The sequence below is a fragment of the Rana temporaria genome, chromosome 5 (genome assembly GCF_905171775.1).
Source record: "Rana temporaria chromosome 5, aRanTem1.1, whole genome shotgun sequence".
NCBI classification, from domain to species: Eukaryota; Metazoa; Chordata; class Amphibia; order Anura; family Ranidae; genus Rana; species Rana temporaria.
This window is the reverse complement of record NC_053493.1, coordinates 248,003,839-248,029,202: the sequence shown is the minus strand read 5'-3', so window position 1 is coordinate 248,029,202 and position 25,364 is coordinate 248,003,839. Positions and strand designations below refer to the sequence as shown.

Here is a 25,364-nt window from a genome sequence, read left to right as displayed (position 1 = left end):
GGCGGCAGCTCTGTGTCTTAATGGACAGAGGGAGCTGTGACTAGGCTTGGGAGCCCCCATAGCAAGCAGCTTGCTGTGGTGGCACTTAACAAGGAGTGGACAGGAGCATCAAAGAGGGACCTGATAAGAGGAGGATTTGGGCTATTCTGAACAGAGCAGGTAAGTTTGTTATTTTTAATAAAAAAAGAGAGACTTTACAATTACTTTAATTGCTGTGATAGTAAATCGGTGATCACATATGTAAACTGTAGTACTGTTTATGTTGGAAAACCTAACCCTTGATGTCCCCTGCTTTCTCCTCCCTCGCTCTCTCTCATGTTTGGATATTATTATTATTTTTTATTTTTAAGGTTTGTGTGATGCAATGCAGTTTTTCCTAAGTTTCATCTAGCTGAGAATCATGTTTGACACTATCCCCACCCCAAATTCTGCAAACATGCATATGTGCTGCGGGGCCTTGGGTCCCGGTAAAGTCCTGCAACACATCTGTACATGGACAGGTATAGAAGTCCCAAACATCACTGTGTCTGCATATGGGCGGAATTGAATCTCACCCCTGTGCGCCGATGTGCCACTAGGCTCTGCCAGAACAGCCGAAGGCCAAGCAGAGCTGTTCAGCACATTTACACAGGTGGAACACTTGCAAAGATGCTGGTGCCCGAGGGGAGCAGGATGGGCAAATGGTAAAGGGAACTGACATTCCTCTTTAAATACCACCAAAAAAAAGCTGTCAAACAATCAATATAAGATTCAGTGTTAGTCAAACTATGACATCACTGAAAAATGGCCTAGAAAGGAATAGGGTGTAACATGATGTTATTGTGGTGGTTAAATAATGAAAAATAGAGAGTACAAATCGCCATCACCATGCTTTAGAAGTTTGCTCCAGTGTGGGGAAAAAACCTCTGAAAATCTAGCAAAGGGACTTTGAAATGGGGTGGGGGCTACAGATTGAAGAACCTGTTAAAGAGGAAGTAAACCCGATGGGTTTAACTTCCTCTTTAGCTCGCTGCTGCAGCCTGCAAATGAAAAGCATAATGGGCTAGTATGCCACTTACCTGCAAACGAATCCATCGATGTAGGCAGCGTCCATCTTCTGTCTTCTCTGATTCATCGGAGCCGCGTGACGTCACTCCCGCGCATGCGCACAGGAGCCGCATTTCACGGCACAGGCTGGGAAAGAAACTGCACTTGGTTTCGTTTCTTCCCTGCGCATGCACAGTGAAGAATTTCGGCTGACTACTAGTGAAATATCTCTTAAATGTGCGCCGTTTTGGAAATATTTCCACTACTTATAGGAAAGCCTTATTCTAGGCTTACCTATAGGTAGAAGTAGTCCACCAGGGTTTACAACCACTTTAAACACAACTGTCATTCACCACAAATCGCAATATCTGAAATGTCTAGCGTTGAAGGCAACCCAAGACATATGTCGTTTTATATTAACCCTTATGCCCCAGTTTCATCTAAAAGTGATGCTAATATATCACTTTAGGGCATATTTATAAGGCCTTGAATGTGATTTTTGGTGAATCCGTCATTTTAAACACACACCTGCAAGATTCATCTGCAGCGAGTGACAGATTTATAAATATACCCTTTTTTTAGATAAAGTCTGAATAACCATCTCAAAGGCTGTACTTGACAACAAAGTTCTCAATAATTCCTGGCTAGACAAGACACTTTTCTATGGCTGGCAGAAAGTCTCATCCGTTCATCAAAGTCAAATGCTTTTAAAGATGCACCATTCTGAAAGCTCTGCTTTCATTTCTTACTTGTACATTGTTGGAAGAATTTTCTTTGACCTGAGCAGTAAAAGCTTTGAAAGTCCTCTCCACCAGGGCAGATTATAGTCGGGAATGGTATAGTGTAATGCTGGCCATACACGGGTCGAATTTCGAAAGAACTTTCTTTTGAAAATCAGAAAATGTGTTTGTTTTGTGATCCAATGGCACCACCATTGATTTAGAAAATCGACCGACCAAACCTTCAATTTCACCCCATGTTTCTACAGAAAATAATTTTTGTGTCTGGGAATCTTCTTTCGTTCCAGGAACCTTTTTTATTTCTTCCCGTGAATTTTATTTTCTTGCAAATCCGCATTTCTTTTTTGATTACGTTTCTCGCACAATTCTTCCACCATTGATTAGAAAATCGTTGGTTTTTTAAAAAAAAATCCATCTATGTTCGATTATTAAAATTCGATGACCGTCCGAAAATCGGCTGTTGTTGCAGCCCACTAATGGTGCGAAATACGAACGAAAATTCTTAGATAAGATTTTTGAAAGAAAGTTCTTTGAAAATTCGACCCGTGTATGGCCAGCATAAGACTGTCAGATTTTATCAATAAGGGAATTTTTAGTCTTTAATCACACTACGCTGTAAAGTGTCAATGGGGATACAGAGTGTAAAAAAGGCTTTAGCATGAACCTGATTTCTTCTTTCTGTGTTTCTAGGATAACAACCGCTTTGAAGTGCTGCTACTTTTGAGGTGCCTGCAAATCTCTTATTATATTTAATATGTCCTGGTTGCCTTTTGATCACAATTCCAGGCTAAACATGGGATTTCAGCTTGTGCCCAAATCAAACTTAAGCCCTGCCCTCTGCCAGAGCATTTACTGCCCACTGAAATCTTAGCATTTGTCAGTTTAAGGAGAGGTGGTAATACCTGTCATCAGGATAGATGGGGCTTGGTATTCACATTAGTCAGAACCTCATGTAAATCTTGGCCTGGGATGCACAGGTTTTTCAGAACTAACATTCTATTCATACCAGCATGCTGCAGTGAATGCACACTGCATTAACTGCATTAAACAGCCCAATTATTTTGAATATTCAAATGACAGAAATGTTAGCAATTATAATTTGAGGCGGCTTGTTTGCTTAGATCAACAGGGCATTTTCATCTTGGCACACTTCCTTTTTTTTTTTTTTTTGTATATAATTCTTAATTATTGTAATAGCAAATAATCTTTGAGCAATATGTCGGTTGGGATGCCATATTTGGCCAGTTTTGCCCGCCTGACTTCAAGGCTATTGTTTGTAGGTATACAGCAGTTGTAAAACCTGTCCTTTTACAGCGGTAACATTGCTGCTGCAAAATGACAGATCCCTGCCATCTGTAAAGGGATATTGAGTGACGTCATGACCATAGTTGGTTAATGAAGTCACCCATCATCTCTGGCCGGAGCACCATTTGGTTGCCCTCTCTCTGGTGGTGGTTTATATTCTCTAGAAGGGTACTGGATGATACACTTACAATGACCACTCTGGAAAAGGGGATTATTACAAACAAACCAGATTGGCCCTGTCTAACAATTCAAGTTAAAAACAGAGGGATTTGTTTGCACACCAAGAGCCGTTTCACACTGGGGCGGCACGACTTCGGGGGCATCCTGAAGACGACTTCAGAGGCGACTTGCAAAATGACTTCTGTATAGAAGTCAATGCAAGTCGCCCCGAGTCGCCCCCAAAGTCATACAAGAACCTTTTTCTAAGTCGGAGCGACTTGCATCGCTCCTGTTAAAACGGTTCTATTGACTAGAATGGGACGCGACTTGTCAGGTGGCTGAGTTGCCTGACAAGTCGCCCCAGTGTGAACCGGCTCTAAATCAACCCCTCTGTGCAAACAAAAACCATTGTTTCGAACGTGAATAGTAAGACTGGGTCAATTTGTTTTTTGTTTTTGTTTGCATGCCAGCTGGTAAGCACGCTGGGATATCTTTGTTTTTTGTGATGTGCGTTGCCCTTCCACGCGCACCGTACTGCAAAAGCTAGTTATAGGTTGGGGTGGTTGCCACTTTTTTGTACAAAGTGGTTCATTGTCTTCTGGTAAGAGACATGTTTTTCACAGCGGTGTGGTGTGAAGATTTCCACACATGAGTTCTGCAGGACATTCACATTCTCTTGGCGTGCTTTATTCATGATTTATCAACCAAATTAAGTTATTCCAGGATTGTTTTTTGGCACTTCAGCACTTTCAGGTTCACTTTTGCACAATTACGGGGAGATTGTTCATATTTTTGCACAATGGCATCTTTTGCAGCGAATACTTTAGTTCAGTTATCAAATCACAATATTTATATTATACATTTTTTATTAATGGTAACACCACACATGTTTCGTTTGTTTAATACCTTGTATCGGGGCATGGTGATGGTAGCTGGTTAAGAAGATTTTATTTCTTAAACTAGAACTCAAGTGTAGAATTATTTTACATTTTGTTTACATAGAGCAGCTGGCCAGGGATCTGTCATTTTGTGGCAGTCGTGTAATGGAAAAACCTCGTCGGGTAGCAGGTCATCATGATTGACAAGGATCTACATCGCTGGACACAGTTATTGATATTGCATTTACATCGGGGAATATTGTTTTGTTTATTTTTATTTTTGTAAGGCATGTGGTTCTGGAGGATGAACACTTACTTTCTTGATCATCCAGCCTGTGTGCCTGGATTTGGGTCTGTGAATATTTAGGGGGGCCCCACAAGTCCCCCCCCCCACCCCAAAGAGGCAATACACATTTTTACACAAAACACCCCAAAAAATTATAAAATAAACCAGCGTACGGCTCTTACACTGTTTTATGTTGCAAGTGACAAATTCCCAGCTGGCTTCTGTTCCTAAACAAACTGGCCAGGGATCCTGGGTGAGGTCATTGACAAAATGTGGTCATTATATTTGGTCAATCACATCACCCAAGTAACTTTTTCAGGGCGTTTTTTTTTTTTTTTTTGTTAATTTTCGTGTTTATGCGATTGCGTATTTTTGCGCAAATTTTATTCTCGCGTTCTCGGTCGGCACAATATGCAAATAGACATTTGCACGCATTAGGCATAAATTACTGACCAAAAATGCAAATTTATCATTTTTTTTTTCTTTCTTTCTTATGCACGACACTTTGTTTACGCTCCTGTGTGAATAGGCACATTACAATTAATGGGCCGTATTTTAGCGCTATAAAAAAAAACTGTACTGAGCCTTTTCAAGCTGCAGCATGCAAGAGGCCATAGAGGACTACATCGTACTGCTCCCTAACTGCACGTGGAGGTCCTTTCTAAAGCAATGTTTCTCAACGCCAGTCCTCAAGTACCCCCCAATAAGTCATGTTTTCAGGCTTTCCGTTATTTTGCACAGATGATTTGATCAGTTTCACCACAGCCGTTTCATCTGAGGGAAATCGTGAAAACATTACCTGTTTGGGGTACTTGATGACTGGAGTTGAGAAAAATTGCAAAGGATTTTTTTTTTGTTTCCCTTTGTAAAGGTACAATTTTTTTTTTTTTTTTGCTAAATGGCTTCCTTTACCTTGCAGTCCTCCTTCACTTACCTCATTCTCTGATTTTGCTTTTAAATGTCCTTATTTCTCCTGAGAAATCCTCACTTCCTGTTCTTCTGTCTGTAACTACACACAGTAATGCAAGGCTTTCTCCCTGGTGTGGAGTGTTGTGCTCCCCCCCTCCCTTGGACTACAAGAGAGTCAGGACGCCCACTAACACACAGCTGCTTTGTTTATCTGCGACGTAGAGAGCGTCCTGACTCTCCTGTAGTCCAAGGGAGGGGACGAGTTTGACACCAAGGAGGAAGCCTTGCATTACTATGTGGAGTTACAGACAGAAGAACAGGAAGTGAGGATTTCTCAGAAGAAATAAGGACATTTAAAAGAAAAATGGAAGGATGAGGTAAGTGAAGGAGGACTGCACTAAGGAAAAGGAAGCTATTTAGGGAAAAAAATTGTACCTTTACAACCCCTTTAAGGCGCAATAAAAGACCCTCTTCACGCTGAAGTGTATTTCTTTCTCGTACATCACGGGACACAGAGCGGCATATTCATTACTATGTGGGTTATATGGAGTACCTTCAGGTGATGGACACTGGCAATCTCAAACAGGAAGTGCCCCTCCCTATATAACCCCCTCCCATAGGAGGAGTACCTCAGTTTTTTCGCCAGTGTCTTAGGTGTTGGTCATGGTTTAGCTTACCTCCACATCCTTGGGATTAAGGTGGGCTAACCGGTTCTGTCCAAAGGCCTCAGTGCTAAAGTGGTCAGCAACCGGACCCCAAACCATTGGGGTGTAGCCCATAATGCTTTCTGTTCAGAGAGCTGGACCCTGGGCCCAGAACTTAGAAACTTTTGGGGGCCTAATGTTTCTGTTGCCAGGGTGCTATATGGGCCCAGGACAGTGGCTCCTTCATAGGAACCCAGGGCCTGAAGGTCTAGACGCCACCCACGGAGATGGGGGAAGATTGGACCTCTTGCTGTGCAAAAGTCCTGCGGCATGGAGCAGGTAAGTATTGGGGGAGCTTGCGGAACTTGGTTCTTAGCAGGTTCCCTACAGGGGGTGCACAGGGGGACAGGCCTGGGTATGCTCTGCATTGGCAAGGAATCACTATGTCTATGACAGAGACAGGATGATTCAATCTTTTTTCCCCAGTAATATGTGACCTCCCTGGTAAGTGTTGTTTAGCTGGGCTGCTGGCGCTAGGTGTGGGATCTCTGTAAGAGGGGAGTCTTTTTCCCATGCTAAAAGGAGGTCTGTGACCTACCTAAAGGGCTTACCTGCCTGGGTGCCTGCGCTGCTCCGTCCTCCATGTGTGATGGCCCCCGCCGACGGGCGCGCGCGCCCGAGATATAAACGATTTTCGCGCCGTTTCCGTGGTGGGGGCGCGTCCCGGTGGGCGGCGAATCACAAATAAAGGAAGGGGAGGTCCTTCCAGTAGCTGCCAAGAGCTCAGTGTCATCCTGAGCTAGAGGAGAGGAGGACACAGAGCGGAGCACGCCGAGGACACCCGGTGGCGAAAGGAAGAATTGCAGTTTTTTCTAAGGACTGTCAAACCTACAGATAGGTTTTCTTTTCCTTTTTTCAGCAGATGGCTATTGACAATACTTAGTGGGAGACAGAGTGGTTTCTTTTCCTCTTCAAAAAAAAAAGAAGAAGGGAAAGAACTGCTGATCTCCCTTCTCAGTTTGGGCGTTAGTCTCTATCGCTCCCAAACCGACAGATCCCCTTAGCTACATCTGTGGCTGGGTGATAGCAGGTGTACCTCGGGTGGGGATTCCCCCGCAAAATCCGAGGGCTCAGACACGGCTATGCCGCTGCTTTCCCCACAGGACATATCAGGGCACGCCTTGATGGGACCTGGGGGATCTGGTGCTGGGGCTGATCCAGGTCAGTCCAACCCCGGCTTTGTCACTGAGAGAGTTCTTGCTGTTTCTTTAGGTGAACTAGAGAAAAGAATGGCAAAAAGGCTAGCTAAAGCTATATCGGGTAGAAAGCGGACTAGGTCTCCGTCACCCGAGCAAGAACCCCACAGACACAGAAATCCTTTCCCTAGGGGAATTGGATAGACTTGACGCTTTGGACCAGGGTGGTTCAGAGATCGAGGATCTGGATACTGAGGGGTCTGGTTCAGCCTCCCAAGGGGAAAGTTTGTGGGTTCAGGCCTTAACGGACATGGTCCATGAGGCATTTAAGTTACCCATACCAGAACCTCAAGTATCGGCGGTTTCAGCTTTAGGCTCTTTAAGAACGCCTCAAAGCAACGCAGTTTTCCCGATCCATCCTCTACTCGAGGAGGTCATGTTTCAGGATTGGATTAAGCCAGATAGAGTCTTTTTACCACCTAAAAAATTCTCTGTTTTATATCCTATGGAGGAGAAATTCTCCAAAAGATGGGCGCCCCCGGCGGTGGACGCAGCCATCTCCTATGTGAACAAATCTTTAACTTGTCCGGTGGAAAACGTACAGGTGTTTAAGGATCCGGTTGATAAACGCTTGGAAACATTACTGAAAGCCTCCTTTACTTCAGCAGGGGCGATAGTTCAGCCCGCTGTGGCTGCTATTGGAATTACCCAAGCATTATCAGATAAGACTAAGCAAATGCTTAAACTTATCCCTGCCCAGCAGGCAGAGGAATTTTCGGATATACCGAGGGCTATACGCTTTACGGTGGATGCTATCAAGGACTCCATCCAGCAGGCATCACGTTTATCCTTATTTCTAATCCATATGAGAAGGCTCTTATGGTTGAAGAGTTGGGAGGCTGAGCCCCCATGCAAAAAGCTCCTGGTAGGGTTTCCCTTCCATGGAGGACGACTCTTCGGAGAAGATCTGGATAGATATATTCAGACTATATCAAGCGGCAAAAGCACTCTCTTGCCAGTCGAGAAGAAAGCCAGAGGGCCCGCGTTTAAGCGCCAGCCCTCCCCGGGACAGGGGCCCTCTAATACCAGACAGTATCGACGGCCTCCTGCAAGATCAGGCTTTAACAATAAGCCACAAGGCCAAGCCACTGGGGGCAAGAAGCAGTGGTACCGCAAGCCTGCGAAGCCAGCCCCCAAGTCGGCCTTATGAAGGGGCGCCCCCACCCACGATGGTGGGGGGAAGGCTACGTCTCTTTGCAGAAGTTTGGGAGGCCAGCATTCCCGACTGCTGGGTACGGTCTTCCGTGGCCACGGGCTACAAACTAGAATTTTCAGAATTCCCTCCTCCTCATTACCAGGAGTCAAGAGTACCAGGCAACCCGGTGAAGGGAGCCGCGTTGATGGCGGCATTGAATCATCTGCTATGCCAGAAGGTGATGGTAGAAGTACCAGTCCGGGAACAGGGCTTGGGGTTCTACTCCAACCTGTTTATCATCCCAAAGCCCAACGGCGATGTCAGGCCAATTTTGGACTTAAAGGGAGTAAATGCGTACCTAAAGGTCCGCTCATTCCGGATGGAAACTATTCGGTCAGCTGTCGCCGTGCTCCAGAAGGACGACTTCATGGCGTCCATAGACATAAAGGATGCTTACCTTCATGTGCCAATTTTTCAGCCACATCAGGTATTTCTACGCTTCTCGGTGGCTCAGCGTCATTTCCAATTTGTGGCGCTCCCCTTCGGGTTGGCTACGGCCCCCCGGGTATTCACGAAGGTCCTAGCCCCAATCCTAGCCAATCTAAGGACCCAAGGGGTCACGGTCCTAGCTTACCTGGACGACCTCTTGGTCGTAGACCACTCGTTTCCTGGCCTGGAACGAGCAGTCGCCCTCACGGTTCAGTACCTCGAGAGGTTCGGCTGGGTCCTAAATCGAGACAAATCAGCATTTCGGCCCACAAGGCAGCTGGAATATCTCGGCATGAGATTGGATACAGAACAACAGAAGGTGTTCCTACCTCTATTAAAGGTCAAGGCCATCAAAGAGCTAATACAAATAGTTCTGAGCAAGAGAAAGCCAACTGTTCGCCTATGTATGCGGCTACTAGGCAAGATGGTGGCCACCTTCGAGGCGGTACCGTATGCTCAGAGCCACACTCGCATCTTGCAGGCAGCCATCCTGTCAGCATGGAGCAAGAGGCCTCAGGCCTTGGAAATTCCTTTGCCACTCTCACCAAGAGTCCGGCAAAGTCTATCTTGGTGGTTAAACCCTCAGAATCTCCTGAAGGGAAGGACGTTCAGTCCTGTGACCTGGAAGATAGTAACCACAGACGCCAGCCTGATCGGCTGGGGAGCAATTTTGGATGGTTGCACTCGCCAGGGCACTTGGGCAGCGGCAGAGAAGCAGTTGCCCATCAATATCTTGGAGCTCAGAGCTGCCCGACTAGCCCTCAGGGCTTGGACGTCCAAACTGCAGGGGTTCCCGGTGAGAATACAATCGGACAATGCCACGGCGGTGGCATACATAAATCACCAAGGGGGAACCAAGAGTCAAGCCGCTCAGAAAGAAGTGAGCTTGATTTTCTTGTGGGCAGAAGCCCATGTGCCCTGCATATCGGCTATATTCATTCCCGGAGTGGACAACCTACAGGCAGACTTCTTAAGTCGCCAGACTCTATTGCCGGGGGAGTGGTCTCTGCATCCACAGGTCTTTCAGACACTCTGCCAGAAGTGGGGAGTGCCGGACGTGGATATCATGGCATCGAGACTAAACAAGAAGCTAGACAGGTTCATGTCCCGCACAAGGGATCCCAGAGCCTGCGGAACCGATGCGTTAGTTTGCCCTTGGCATCAGTTCAAACTTCTTTATGCATTTCCCCCGCTCCAGTTACTACCCCGCCTGCTGCGCAGGATCAGGGTGGAGCACATACCAGTCATCCTGGTAGCTCCAGCATGGCCCAGAAGGGCATGGTATTCACTAATCCTGAAGATGGTAGTGGGAGACCCTTGGACTCTTCCTCTACGGCCAGACCTACTATCGCAAGGTCCGATCCTCCACCCTGCCTTACGGCATCTAAATTTGACGGCCTGGAAGCTGAATCCCTGATTCTCAGGGGTAGAGGTCTGTCTCAGAAAGTAATCTCTACCCTAATCGGAGCCAGGAAACCGGTCTCCAGGGTGATTTATTACAGGGTCTGGAAGGCCTATGTAGGCTGGTGTGAGTCCAAGCGATGGCTTTCTCGCAAGTTTACCATCGATAGAGTATTAAGTTTTCTCCAGCTAGGAGTGGATAAAGGACTGGCATTAAGCACAATCAAGGGACAGATTTCAGCTTTGTCAGTGTGCTTTCAGCGGCCGCTGGCCACCCACTCGCTAGTTAAGACCTTCCTTCAAGGGGTCTTACGTATTAATCCTCCAGTTAAATCCCCGCTTTGTCCGTGGGATTTAAATCTTGTTCTGTCAAGTTTACAGAAACAACCTTTTGAGCCGTTGGCTGAAATTCCTTTGGTTTTACTAACAAGGAAGTTAGTATTTTTGGTCGCCATAGTTTCCGCCAGAAGAGTCTCGGAACTGGCAGCCTTATCCTGTAAGGAACCATATCTTATTTTACATAAGGACAAGGTCGTTCTCTGCCCTCATCCTTCCTTCCTACCGAAGGTTATATCCAGTTTTCATCTAAACCAGGATTTGGTATTACCATCCTTCTTCCCTAAACCTACTTCCAGAAAGGAAGGGTTGCTGCATACCTTGGATATTGTCAGGGCCATGAAGGCCTATCTTAAAGCTACAGAGAAGATCCGGAAAACAGATGTGTTGTTCATTTTACCGGATGGGCCCAAGAAGGGGCAGGCAGCTGCAAAATCCACCATCTCGAGATGGATTAAACAGTTAATCACTCAGGCCTACGGCTTGAAAGGGTTGCCTCCTCCGTTATCATTAAAGGCTCATTCTACTAGGGCCATGGGCGCCTCCTGGGCAGCACACCACCAGATCTCTATGGCTCAAGTTTGCAAGGCGGCAACCTGGTCTTCTGTCCACACGTTTACAAAATTCTACCAGTTGGACGTAAGAAGGAATACTGATACAGCCTTTGGGCAGGCAGTGCTGCAGGCTGCAGTTTGAGACCCTCGGATTCCGGGGGCTCCCTTTTCAGTTAAATTTAAAAATTATTTTTCTCAACTAAGTTGGATTTATTATGATTTGAGTATATCTCTAAATTAAATCCTTTTGTCTTGGGAAGATGTTCTCCCTCCCCTCATTGTAAGCATTGCTTTGGGACATCCCACATAGTAATGAATATGCCGCTCTGTGTCCCGTGATGTACGAGAAAGAAAAAGGGATTTTTAATACAGCTTACCTGTAAAATCCTTTTCTTGGAGTACATCACGGGACACAGAGCTCCCACCCCTCTTATGGGGACCATTTTGGGAGGCATACTGCTTGCTACAAAACTGAGGTACTCCTCCTATGGGAGGGGGTTATATAGGGAGGGGCACTTCCTGTTTGAGATTGCCAGTGTCCATCACCTGAAGGTACTCCATATAACCCACATAGTAATGAATATGCCGCTCTGTGTCCCGTGATGTACTCCAAGAAAAGGATTTTACAGGTAAGCTGTATTAAAAATCCCTTTTTTATTTATTTTATGACCATGCCTAACTTTCCCATGCCCTTGTTTAAAAAACAACAAAACAACAAGGGCATGAGGTTTGCGGCTATGTTCAGGGCTTGCAAAGTTCCTGTGGGAAACTGAAGTTTGCCTGGTTTTCTCATATTGATACCTGTGGGGAGAAATTATTTCATAAAGGTATGAGGAGGATTTCATGTGTAGAAAGATTAACCAATTTCTCTTAAAAAGCTTTACTCTGCTCAGTCAGTTTTGTGAATGAACTGGGGCATAGGAATTTGTACTGCTAGTAAGGCCAAACACTACATGTGCTGTAATGTAAAGCACTGCATATGACTGGATTGTAATTTAAATAAAAATAACTATGTATCTATATAAGACATTAATTTTTTACTCCCTTTTATACCAAATGTCAAACATGTATTGCTCTTTTAAGGTCTTTGTAAATGAGAAAGGGGTCTGTGGAGTATATATTTCTTCTGAGGCCCTGTACTTGTATATTTTCTTGTAACAACCTTTTTTTTTTTTGCATAATCAAAGTAATCTTTATATGCAAATATACTCTAGTATTCTGGAGAGCATTATGTAAAAATGGTTGTGTTAGATTTCAGGCCTCTGTGAACAGTGCTGGCAAGTCTCTATTACCTTTTTCAAATGAGTGTTTAATTTTTCAGGTTCTGTATTCATATTCCATAGGATTTGTTTACATTTTATTGGGTTTGGCCATTACAAGTGGATTAACTCCTGCCATAGCCTTCTGTTCCAAGGTGAGTGCTGAAACAGAGCAGCATGATTAAAAAATAGGAAATGACTAGTACACAGCTGAAAACTGTATTAATACAAGGCAGTAGTGCATGAAAGCATAAAATATACATGTCGTGTTATGGAGTGGCTGCTGAATAGGCGCTGCCTTCCAGCCACAAGTCATGCACACACTTCAAAAATATTTTTTTCTCCTCTATGAAAAACATTGTAATGGCATGTTTTATATATTCAGAATTAATTCATCACAGGCTTTATATATTTACCTAATGTATGTGTTTATTTAAGGTCATCTTATTCTTTAATATGTTACAATGTACATTGTAAAAGGTGTTTCTTACCTTCAGCTATATTATAAAAGTTATGAGCAATGTGAAGGCATTGGTAGTATTGTAAATGGCATGCAACATTTGGATTAGGTATAATTATCGTCTTTCTAGTTATCAATTACGGTACCTTATTTATTGGTGTAATTTTAAGAGGGAAGTTTCAGGAAGAAATCAGTTAGAGACACAATATGCAGCCCTGTTTACATTACACAGCCCCCTCACCATGCACAGTACACAGTCCCTTTAATTATACAGCCACCCTGCACTACCAGGAGACCCCCAGTCTCCTGGGAAAGCACTGCCAGCATACTCTAAAGCAGGGATATGCAATTAGCGGACATCCCAGATGTTGCAAAACTACAATTCCCATCATGCCTCTACCTTTGGGTGTCATGCTTGTGGCTGTCAGAGTCTTGCTATGCCTCATGGGACTTGTAGTTCTGCAACAGCTGGAGGTCCGCTAATTGCATATCCCTGCTCTAAAGTTAAGAAAAAATCGTTGTCAGCCCCTTCTGATACACTGCTCCTCCTGTGTCACTGTCATTGTAAAACAAAGCCTCTAAATACCTCATAAGCTTTGTTATTTCATGGACCCGGTCATGTGACTGCTCTCCTATGATGTTTCATGGGCGTGTCACGTGACCGCTCTTCTCCTCCAATCTAAAGCTACATAGGGAGGAGAAGAGAATGGAAAGAACAGAGCTAATGAGATATTTAGAGACTTTGTTTTACAATGACCGTGACACAGGTGGTGCAATTTATGAGAAGGGACTGGCAGTGACTTTTTTCTTAAATTTAGAGTATGCTGGCAGTGCTGTCCCAGGGCCAGGAGAGGCGGGCGGCTCGCCTGACTACCCCCAATGTGGGGCGGCCCGATTCCGGGCCCGCCCATTGGTAAAAACGCATATCGGCGTATAACACACACACACACGTGCGTGTGCGTGTGTGTTATGCCGATGCATACAGTACTTGTTCTTGGATTTGAGGTTACAGCGCAGGGTGGATACCGCTCTCCTCAGGATGCCACTGTTTTTACTCCACACCATGCTTACATTTATTTTTATTTTTTTTCCACTCATTCCTACAATGCAGGTTGTGGTGTGTTTCCTGCATAATGCTGCAGACTACAGCATTGGAGGAATATTATTACAATATTATGACATCTTCTGTGACCGAGCTCAACTTCTACCATTTTTTTTTTCTTGTCTTTATATTGAAGTTTATTCATCAAGCGAAGGGAGCATCATTTATTTTAAAGCTCATTTGTAAAACACATAGCTGTTCATTATAATTGTGCCCTTAAAAAATACATAATAGTTGTACAGAGTTAAGCACTCAAAGGCCTTACAGACACTTTCAGACATTCAACGTAAATTGTCGTCATATTTCTGACAGCTGCAGCATACATTCATACATGCTAATGAATGGCTGTGCACTAGCTGTACGCATTTATACAGCGTGCTTGATCAACTCATTCAAAGGAGTAAATTTGAGAATGGTGCTTTTGTGCAACTAGGGATTTATACTCGTGTACGGTCTTTGTATAGTTTGGGTGGTCGTACACTTCAGCTGTCTCTCCAGGACACAGAAATATGGTTGCAATTTATTTCAATATTTTATTTTTTAATACAAATGTATCACAATTGTATCTTATACAGTGTATACTCCTATATTTTAAAAATACTTTACTCTATATCAGTGGTCTCCAAACTGTGGCTCTTTTCTTGCCTTTATTTGGCTCTTGGGGCACTATTCCTCCTACCGATATCAGACACTATTCTGCCAGCTGACACCAACAGTGGGGCACCATTTTTCCCACTGACCCCAACAGTTGTGATGTTTACTCCATAAACTGCCCCTTTTGTTTAGAACGTTAATTTGGAGACCCATGCTCTATGTTTAGGGGTTTATTTATAAACATTCACCAAACATTCACAACTGGTATGTCTCTTCTTGGTGCATGTGCTTTTAAACAAGTGATTGATTAATTAGTCAGCCTGGGTTCACACTGTCACAACTTTGAATCCGACATTCCTGTGTGCCTTCATCGGCTTGCATACGACTTCTTTAACAGAAGTCAATCCAAGTCATATTGCAGTCGCACCGATTAGAGCGCTTCCATTGCAGTTAATAGGGCACGACTTGTCATGCGACTTTGAACTTTTAAGTCGCATGACAAGTCACGGCAGTGTGAACTGGGACACATGCACCAAGTAGACACACCAATTTTGAATGTTTGGTGAAAGGTGCATTCCATATACATATGCTCTTAGGCTTCCAGAATAATAGTTTCATGTAATTTTGTTGTGTGTATGTGTAATGAAGCTGCATCTCCTAATCTGAACCTGTTGTTGTTTTTTTAGTATCCATTTCAGACGTATGGATATGCCTTCCTTTTCTCGCTAACAGGATATTTTGGAATATCTTTTGTACTTGCATTGATTAAGATCTTTGGAGCTCTGACTGCTGTGACAGGTAACCAGTTATTAGAAACTGTTAGCATATTTACAGGCGGTGGGTGGCAGTGGGACACTACTTGTGCTTGCCACCTCGCCAATTTGAACTGCACTTTTGGGACTCGCCACGTCACCAAGTGTTACTGCAGGCCCTGCGGTTCTTGCGCCTCTACAACAAAAAAAAGAATGGAGTCGGGTACACCTGACCCTGCCAGGGACCTCAACTTCGTTGTCAGTGCTATCTGTCATGGAGCCACTGTCATCTACAGGATCATATTCTAAGCCTGAATCTGACAGATGAGTGACTTCCTCTTCACTATCTGTCATGCTCAGAAACATGTAGGCCTCTTCACTAGTGTACCTTCAATTTGCCATTTTGGGCTCTAAATTTACTGGTACAACTAGTGAGATTCACAGGAAAAAAAACACCTAGGCTGTCAGCAACTGAGTCAAACGGTACCAAAAAAAACTGTTAGCGATCAGGCCTGACTCGATCACTGCAGTTATGTGTTTAGTGTTTTGTAAGTGACCGTGATTGATCGATACTGCACTTGGGAGGGGTGGGCGGAGGGGCAAAATGCAGGTGCTAGCAGGTATCTGGGCTGATCCAGCTAACAATGCGTTTTTGGGAACCCTGAACTGCTGGGGACGCTAGTATAGATCTGATCAGAAATTGATATGTTCAGATACTATACCACCAAGGGAGGTGTATGCTGCGTTCGTGGGTGTTGGCACTACTGGCACTAATCTGACGCTGCCTGGGGCGACGCAGACCCTAAAACCTAACTGATATCACCCGCCGGGCGATCAGGGGGGTTAAACCTTTGGTAATAAACAGCGGGTGCCCTGACGCTATAAAAAAAACAAACTAACCAGCGTCACCCATAAAACTTATACTGTGATCATTGGTGAAAGGGTTAACTAGGGGGCAATCGGGGGGAGGGTTAAAACCTTTATTTTGGTAATATATGGGGGTACCTGACGCTATAAAAACCTGACGTGAACCTAAATAACTATCAGGCTAACTAGCATCACCGCTACACTAATATGGCGATCAAAAAAATGATTGCTTAGTGACACTGGTGACAGGGGGTGAAAGGGTTATCTGGAGGGCGATCAAGGGGTTAAACCTTTATTAGGGGGGATACTCTACACCTAAAGGGGCCTACCACTAACTGCCCTAACACTTTTTACAGTCACAAATGACACCAAATGCTGTGATCCGTAAATAAATGAACACAGCAAACTAGGGCTGCAACTAACGATTATTAATTTTAATTTTTTTAACCCCATTATGTGTGCCTACTTGACGCAGGGTTTCCTTTGATATCCATATCAGACCTGAAGGGCCTGGTATGGAATTTGAGGGGGACCCCCACGCATCTCCCCCCCCCCCCCCAAGGGCCTGGTAATGGACTGGGGGGGGGCATTTTTTCAATGACTTTTATATGTGTTTTGCCGGGATACGACAATTGATTATAGCCGCGAGTAGTTTTAAATTACTTTTTTTCCTTTAGAAATGTCATTTTGTGCTGGGACTGTTCTAAACACGGGAGTAATGCGCCACTTTACAGGCATAATATAGACACCCCCAAGGTTTGTTTCATTTTAAGCATTATTAAAATCACTGCTCCTGAAAAAACTGCAGTTTTTTTTTACTTTTTTTTTTTTTTCATTGATACACGTCCCCTGGGGCCTCCAAACACTTTTTTTTACAATATCTCGCATATTAACCTTTAAAATTGGCACTTTTGATTTTTCACGTTCGTTTTCCATGGTGTTCGCATGTTCAAATGATTTTTTTGACTGTTCGCATGTTCTGCTGCGAACCGAACCGGGGGGGTGTTTGGCTCATCCCTACTCTGTAGCTTCCCCTGTTCAAAGCACTAATGAGCTCTCTTGTCTGTGAAAACCAAGCTTCTTACTTGAGCAGCTCAGCTTGTTATATTCAGATTGACATACCACTGAAAACTACTTACAGGCTGGCTGAAGTGGAGTGAGTGGATGATGCAAATTTTTTGCTTCTTTTCATGGTAATTTTCTACTGTAGTCGGGTATTTTATTAAAATAACAAACAATACAAGCTGTGCAAAAACCAGCATCCACAAAGACTCATCATTCCACAATATAATTGGACAAAACGTGAAACGTGCTGACATCATGACCTCCGGTTCCGCTCTATTTATATGTTTCGTCAAAACTGATGTCATCGGAAGCTAATGGCTCCTGATGATGTCTCTTTTGATGAAACGAACATAGGGCACTGTGGGCCTCCTGAATGCCTGTCAGCTGCTGCTCCATCATCCTGTAAAAAGTGATCCACTGAAAATTGCTTTTTAGAGGGGTGGTAGAGAGGGTTGCAGGTATGAATGATCCCTTAGGGGCTTTAAGTATTTGTTATATCACATGGTCAATTCATGAAGAGAAATATTAAATGGGCAATAAAGTGTTCTTTATAGTGACTCGAAATATCAAGAATAAAAGGTCTCCTTGTGAAGATGGCAAATATTTGTCTATTCCACAGGGCGGCCATCAAACTCTGCCTCTAAAAAAGAGAAACTGCAGCCTGAAGATGCTCCAAGAACCTCCCAGTCCCCTGCTGAATTCAGTGGTTCCAGCTGCTGATCCCTATGTAACTACTGTGTCCTGTAGCGAGTAGAGTTTGATGGAAACCACCAGCAGTGGACCAGGAGGTTTCTGAAGAGTCTTCAAGCATCGGCAAGTCGTCCTTATGTGTCCCACCCATCCACATCATCCTGAATAGATTGGCAGGTTGTGCAAATGCCAAAGGATGTGATGTCAGACTCTTCCGAGTACCTCATCCTAGAGGCCTAGCATCTCAGCAATTTTCAACTAAAAGTGATGATATCATGAACTTTTCCGTAGACTTTCTCAGAAAATTAGTGAGTGAGTAAACAAAAACTACTTATTTTCCCCAAAGGGACGCATTGCAAAAAATGTGATGGCATCCTGGAGTTCAACTTTAACCACCGCTAGCCCATATTGCTTATGAATTGGGGTCTTGTAAATCCCTTGTTTTTATCTCCACCTAAATGGCGACCCTATTGAATGTCGCATATCATTTCAACCGGAGGCTGCTTATTTTTAAGGATAGTGTGCCCAGTAATTGTATTCATTTGGATTTCACACAGAAAATACAATAGATACCAGACATTCTGTATATTCGGCTCACTCATACTATCAATTATTTTTACAAATGAAGAGAGAACGAAAGGAAAACTGAACATATAACTTAAGCAAGTGAAAATAATGCTTTTGTTTTTGTATTTGACCTCATTGGGGTTTATTTACTAAAGTTGGAGAGTCCAAAATCGGGCTCACTTCTGCATAGAAACCAATCAGCTTCTAACCTCAGCTTGTTCAGTTAAGCTTTGGCAATAAAACCTGGACCCTGATTGGCTTTTATGTAGAAGTGAGCCTGATTTTGCACTCTCCAGCTTTAGTAAATAAACCCCATGTTCTCAGTTGACTTGCATGCATTGGTTTATTCTTGCATCAATGGTAAACCTAACCTACTGAAGCCAGGAATACTAAAATGCTAAGAGAAAAATGTTGGTAAAACAATATTGATTTCAAAACCTTTTCATATACCAATTTTATAATTCTATTTCTTCTTTAATACATGTTTTGTTCAATTCCACAGTAACAACTGGGAGAAAGGCAATGACGATTGTGTTGTCCTTTCTATTCTTTGCAAAGCCCTTTACCTTGCAGTAAGTAACAGGTTTTCTTTTATTTATTTTTATTTTTTTAAATGTAAAATCATTTTGAGATGTAGTGTGTGTGTGTGTGTTTGTGTATGTGTGTGTGTGTGTGTGTGTGTGTGTGTGTGTTTTTGTGTCTACTGTAGCTTATTGTCAGCCCTTGATATTTAATTGTGGTTTGCTCATTGGATGAAAGATAATTCTTTATGAAAGAAGAATGTAAACTGGGCAAAGAAAGAGCATTGTCACATACAGAATTCTGAAATGCGTATGTGTTTTTGGCTATTTTAACTCTGTTTACTGCTGTAATGAATTATTTATGTATGAGGGTTGATGTCATTGGGTGTTCTAGTCAAATACTACATTTAACTTTTTTTTAACCACTTCAATACAGGGCATTTTCACCCCTTGCCACTCTTACAGTAAAGAACCCTCTACACAGTTTAAGGTTAAACCTCTTTTCTTCTCTTTTTTTAATGAGTCGCCATGTGTCTTATTAAACTACCTTTTGCGGAAAAGTTTTATACCTATTGTGGTATGGAATTTGTAATTTGAAATCATATCCCCTCTCAAGCGTCTATTCTCCAGAGAGAATAAGTTCAGTGCTCGCAAAACTTTCTTCATAACCAATATCCTCCAGTCCCTTTTTTATTAGCTTTGTTGCTCTTCTCTGTACTTTCTCCATTTCCAGTACATCTTTACTGAGGACTGGTGCCCAAAACTGGACAGCATACTCTAGGTGCAGCCAAATCAGAGTCTTGTTAATCGACTTTTTAATGCATGCCAATATTCGGTTTGCTTTGTTAGCATCAGTTTGGCATTGCATGCCATTGCCAAACCTATCTTCTACTAGGACGCCCATGCCCTTTTCCATCCTTGATTCCCCCAGAGGTCCCCCCCCCCCCCCAGTGAGTAAATTGCATTCATATTTTTGCCACCCAAATGCATTATTTTTATATTTTTCCACATTAAACCTAATTCCCACATCCTGTGGAGAAGTTCTTGTCCTGGTTAGCTTAGTATCGTCCGCAAATACAGAGATTGAACTGTTTACCCCATCCTCCAGTCCATTTATGAACAAATTAAATAGGACTTGTCCCAGCACAGAACCATGGGGGACCCCACTTTCCACCCCTGACCATTCTGAGTACTCCCCATTTATCACCACCCTCTGAACTTTCCCTTGTAGCTAGTTTTCAATCCATGTACTTACCCTTTGTATGGTTCATGCCAATGGACCTTACTTTGTACAGTAAACGTTTATGGGGAACTGTGTCAAATGCTTTTGCAAAATCCAGATATACCACGTCTATGGGCCTTCCTTTAGCTAGATGGCAGCTCACCTCCTTATAGAAGGTTAACAGATTGGTTTGGAAAGAACGATTCTTCATGAATCCATGCCGATTAATGATACAGTTTTCTGAACTAAAATCTTGTATATCGTCCCTTGTCAACCCCTCCAAGAGCTTGCATACTATTGATGTTAGGCTAACTGATCTGTAATTCCCAGGGATGTATTTTGGCCCTTTTTTTAAATATTGGAGAATATCCAATGTAGCACCAATCAGCTGGTACATACACTTTAAGCTATTCTTTTATCCAGCGGCATAAATACTGCCATAGCAATGTATTTTCAAAATACAAATGTGGCTTTTGTGTACCGATTCTTTTACCTTCTGCTAATCCATTTTTGAAGAGTGTAGTATCTGTTGTTGCCCTGGAAAGTGTCAGAATCTTGGACAAGAACAAGCAAATATGATTAGGTTTATTGCAGATTTATCCTCGATTCACACTGCTACGACCTGCAGTGTGACTTTGCCAGACGTCTTGAGTACTACTTTGATAGTGTGTAGAATAGAAGAGAATAGACGTCGCCTTGAAGTAGTACAGGAACCTTTTCTAAAGTTGAAGTGACTTCAGTAGTGCTAATTAAGACAGCTCTCATTGACTAACATGGGATTTTACATGTCATGCTCACAAGTCAGATCTCAAGTCGCAGAAGTGTTAACTGAGCCTATGGCATAATAAACGTGTAAATAAAACGCTGTGTTTTATCTTTGCTTTTTCTTTTTTAGGTATATATGGTCTGGACTGTTAGTCGTACTTGGAATTTTCTTAAATGTCTACAGTAAGAATATGGACAAATTTAAGCTGCACCATCTTTACAGTTTTCTGAAGAAACCGGGTTCTGAAGGAAAATCACGGACGTTTTCACAGACTGTATAATGAGTTTTTAGACTTTTTATTTTATCTTCAGTAATCATTAAATGATTATGTATTTCCAAAGGGAATCGGTTATTCTAAGGAGAAGGTGATGGCATATTGCCTAATATGTTACTGCAAAGGTTTAAGTCAAGGGTGATCTTAATTTTCTTCTATCACTCCACTTGCCAAAAGCATTTTCCAGAGGGCCAGGTGTTGTGGGCTCCTACTATGAAGTAAGGTTACGGAAGACTTAAGCAACCTCTCTGTTGGAGGTATACACACTAGTGGACCATGATAATTTACGGGACTGGTATTATGACTGTTTTTTTTTTTTTTCTATCATAACACAGTTTTCAGTGCTTGATCAAGAATTGTCAGTATCATTCAAATGCAAATCGTACGCACTGACGAAAGTCGTAGCTACGAAGGACGTTTTTTTTTCCCCTTACATGAAGGAGGATGGAGGCTAAGGACATGGCCTTTCAGTTGCAGTGTTCAGAGTTGGGACTCTGTTTTACATCATGTTCCAACACTAGATTTCAGATACAGAAATAAAAGCATACGCCTTACTGAAACATGATTGTAACGTGCAAAACTAATACAGAATGTGCTTTTTCTTGTCTTTTCTTTCCATCTTTAGAATGTGTATTTTCCTTTTTCATGTGTCGCGTGTATAATAATCTTGCCACTCCACGTTTCTCTAAACGTGCATTTCCACAGCAGGTTTGTTTATAATGTAATATATATAAAATGTGAACATTCATCCTGTTAATCATGAAATGATCATACTGCTATTTATTATTCGCCTATTGAATAATTCTGGACACTAAGAAATGGCTTGAGTGCCACTGTGTGGCTGCACAGTAATGTTTACAGCCTGTAACTAAAAATACTTGATTATGTGTCTGCTTTTCAAATTGATTACCGGGAGATTGCTGATATTTAAATAGCCCTTCCTTTAAAAAAATTGTTTACTGTTGTTTTTTGATGAATCATTGGGGATCCCTTTTTAAAAAAAAAAGTTAATCTGTGAATACAGAAATATGGGATATGGCATTGCTGACTTTAATTTTAAACATGCTGACTTTGGGTTATCACTGCATAGTAAATACTGTAGCTGACCAGAAAAAATGCATGCAGCTAGTGGAGCCTGATATGGCTGAGCACCTATGTCATATACTTTAGCTGGGTCCGAGCACCATATTTTGTATCTTTAAAAATAGCTCTGTAGCAGCTCCAATATTAATATCCTCAAAGTTCACTTTAAAGCTGATAGAATACACCGCTTTCTGTGAATGGCTGAGCGCTGCTGTGATAGACTCTATGTTCCGGGTATGTGACAGGAAGTATCAGATCCAACACAGTACGGTATCCTGTTTACAGTTTATACCGCACATCCAGTAGCCTCCCAAACGAACCATGTAAAGTCTAACAAAAGATGGCGTTCCGCTTTAACTTTTGAAACCTATTTGAGCCAATTGGCTCTATTGCCCATAGCAAATAATGGCTTATCATGTGGTAGATAAACAAGATACCCTCAAACTGGTCTTTGTAAAGAATACAAACAGCATTCCTTAAAACTAAACTTAAAGCGGGGGTTCACCCTATACAAAAAAAATAAAATTGTTTTTCTTCTAGCATAAAATTAGGCATAGTAGCGCGAGCTACAGTATGCCTGTCTTAATTTTTTTATCCCCGTACTCACTGTGTAATCGTACATAGAAGATTCCGACTGCCCACGGGGAATGGGCGTTCCAATCCAGACGGAAGGTGATTGACAGCCGGCTCTGGCGCGTCACGCTTCTCTGGAAATAGCCGAAATAGGCTTGGCTCTTCACGGCGCCTGCGCATAGTCTGTGCGCAGGCGCCGTGAAGAGCCAAGACCTACTCCGGCTGTCTTCGGGGAGCGTGACGTGCCAGAGCCGGCCGTCAATCACCCTCCCTCTTGAAAGGAACGCCCATTCCCCGCGGGCAGTCGGAATCTTCTATGTACGATTACACAGTGAGTACGGGGATAAAAAAATTAAGACAGGCATACTGTAGCTCGCGCTACTATGCCTAATTTTATGCTAAAAAGTTGTTCTGCAGGGTGAAACACCGCTTTAACTTTTAGTTTAAACCTGCTAGCTACATTACAGGTACAAAAAAAAAAGTGTGCAGAATCTTCCACACCCCTTTCAGCATACTGCACAGAAGGACCTTTTACTCTCTGTGAAAGCAGTGGGTGGTCTCCTTGCAGAGGTCCAGTACGCCTCCTGCAAATCAGCTACACTTGTGTACCCTGCTAATGGGAGAATTCTAGCTTTGACTCTGCATGGGGTGAGTTCTTCAATTGGCAGAGTACATGAGTATTTCTTGTTTGCTGTAGCTCTGACTTAGCAGGGGGCATGCTGAACCTCTGCAGAGGGACCCCTGTTTCCACACAGAGTAAAGGTCTTTCTGTACAGCAAAATCGAGAGCAGGGTTCCTTTTCTGCAGCATGCGGGCAGAGAACAGGAGTATACTCAGATTCTGGCTGCTTTCAAAAGAAAAGGAACTATAAGATTTGATCACCTTTTAGTTTTATTATATCTGAAATATATGTATCTTAATGGTTCAATTAGGCTTCAGGATGTCTGTATACAGGAGCTCCAGTACAGGTGCATCTAAAAATATATAGATCATCAAATAGTTAATTTATTTCAGTAATTCAATTCAAAAAGTGAAACTCCTATATTGTATATATTCATTACCCACAGAGTGATTATATTTCAAGCATTTCTTTCTTGTAATTTTGATGATTAACCCTTACAGCTAATGAAAACCCCAAATTCAGTATCTCAGAAAACTGGAATAAGACAAAAGTATTTTTAATAAAGAAATATTGGCTTACTGAGAAGTATGTCCATGTACAGTATAGTATGCACTCAATACTTGGTCGGGGCTCCTTTTGCATGAATTACTGCATCAATACAGTGTGCCATGGAGGCAATCGGCCTGTGGCACTGCTGGGCTGTTATGGAAGCCCAGGCTGCTTTGATAGCGGCCCTCAGCGTTCTGGTGTCTCTCATCTTCCCCTTGACAATACCCCACAGATTCTCTCTGGGGTTTAGGCCAGGTGAGTTTGTGGGCCAATCAAGCACAGTAATACCATGATCATTAAACCAGGTATTTGGTCATTTTGGCAGTGTGGGCAGGTGCCAAGTCCTGCCATAAAATGAAATCAGCATCTCAATAAAGCTGGTCAGGGAAGCATGAAGTGCTCTAGAATTTCCTGGTAGAGGGCTGTGCTGATTTGGACTTGATAAAACACAGTGGACCAACACCAGCAGGTGAGATGGCTCCCCATATCATCACTGACTGTGGTAACTTCACACTGGACCTCATGCAACTTGGATTCCGTGCCTCTCCAGACTCTGGGACCTTGAGTTCCAAAAATAATGCAAATGTTACTTTCATCCGAAAAGGCGACTTTGGACCACTGAGCAACAGTCCAGTCCTTTTTCTCCTTTGCCCAGGTAGACGCTTCTGACATCTCTGATTCAGGAATGGCTTGACACAAGAAATGTGACAGTTGTATCCCATGTCCTAGATATGTCTGTGTGTGGTGGCTCTTGAAGTGCTGACACCAGCCGTAGTCCACTTCTTGTGAATTCCCCCCAAATTCTTCACAATCCTCCCAAAGCTGCGGTTATCCCTGTTGTATGTAAACCTTTTCTACCACACTTTTTCCTTCCACTCCACTTTCCATTAATATGCTTGGATACAGCACTCTGTAAACAGCTAGCTTTTTTTTTAGCAATGACCCTTTGTAACTTATCCTCCTCTGATTGTGTAACCTACTGAACCAGACTGAGAGACCGTTTAAAGGCTCAGGAAACCTTTACATGTATTTTGAGTTAATTAGCTGATTAGAATGTGACACCATGAGTTTACAATATTGAACTTTTTCACAATATTCAAATTTTCTGAGATACTGAATCTTGGGTTTTCACTAGCTGTAAGCCATAAGCCTGCTTGAAATATATTTCTCTGTGTAATGAATCTATAGAATTAATGAGTTTTCCTTTTTGAATTGAATTACTGAAATAAATAAACTTTTTGTTTTTTGAGATGTACCTGTATTTTAGGCTGTTCACACCC

At 42.9% G+C, this 25,364-nt stretch overlaps 1 protein-coding gene across 5 annotated transcripts in view; it reads left to right on the top strand.

Moving 5' to 3' along the window:
* SLC35B3 (solute carrier family 35 member B3) overlaps nucleotides 1-22,209 on the top strand; it is a 61,324-nt gene extending 39,115 nt beyond the window's left edge. For all 5 annotated transcript variants that reach the window (XM_040353697.1, XM_040353699.1, XM_040353700.1 and 2 more), the window contains exons 7-10: nucleotides 12,440-12,532; nucleotides 15,220-15,331; nucleotides 18,977-19,046; nucleotides 21,113-22,209. In XM_040353697.1, coding sequence (XP_040209631.1) covers nucleotides 12,440-12,532; nucleotides 15,220-15,331; nucleotides 18,977-19,046; nucleotides 21,113-21,263 — 426 coding nt within the window. In that variant the 3' untranslated portion in view covers nucleotides 21,264-22,209. The remainder of the gene's footprint in view (nucleotides 1-12,439; nucleotides 12,533-15,219; nucleotides 15,332-18,976; nucleotides 19,047-21,112) is intronic.
* The last annotated feature ends 3,155 nt before the right edge of the window (nucleotides 22,210-25,364 follow it).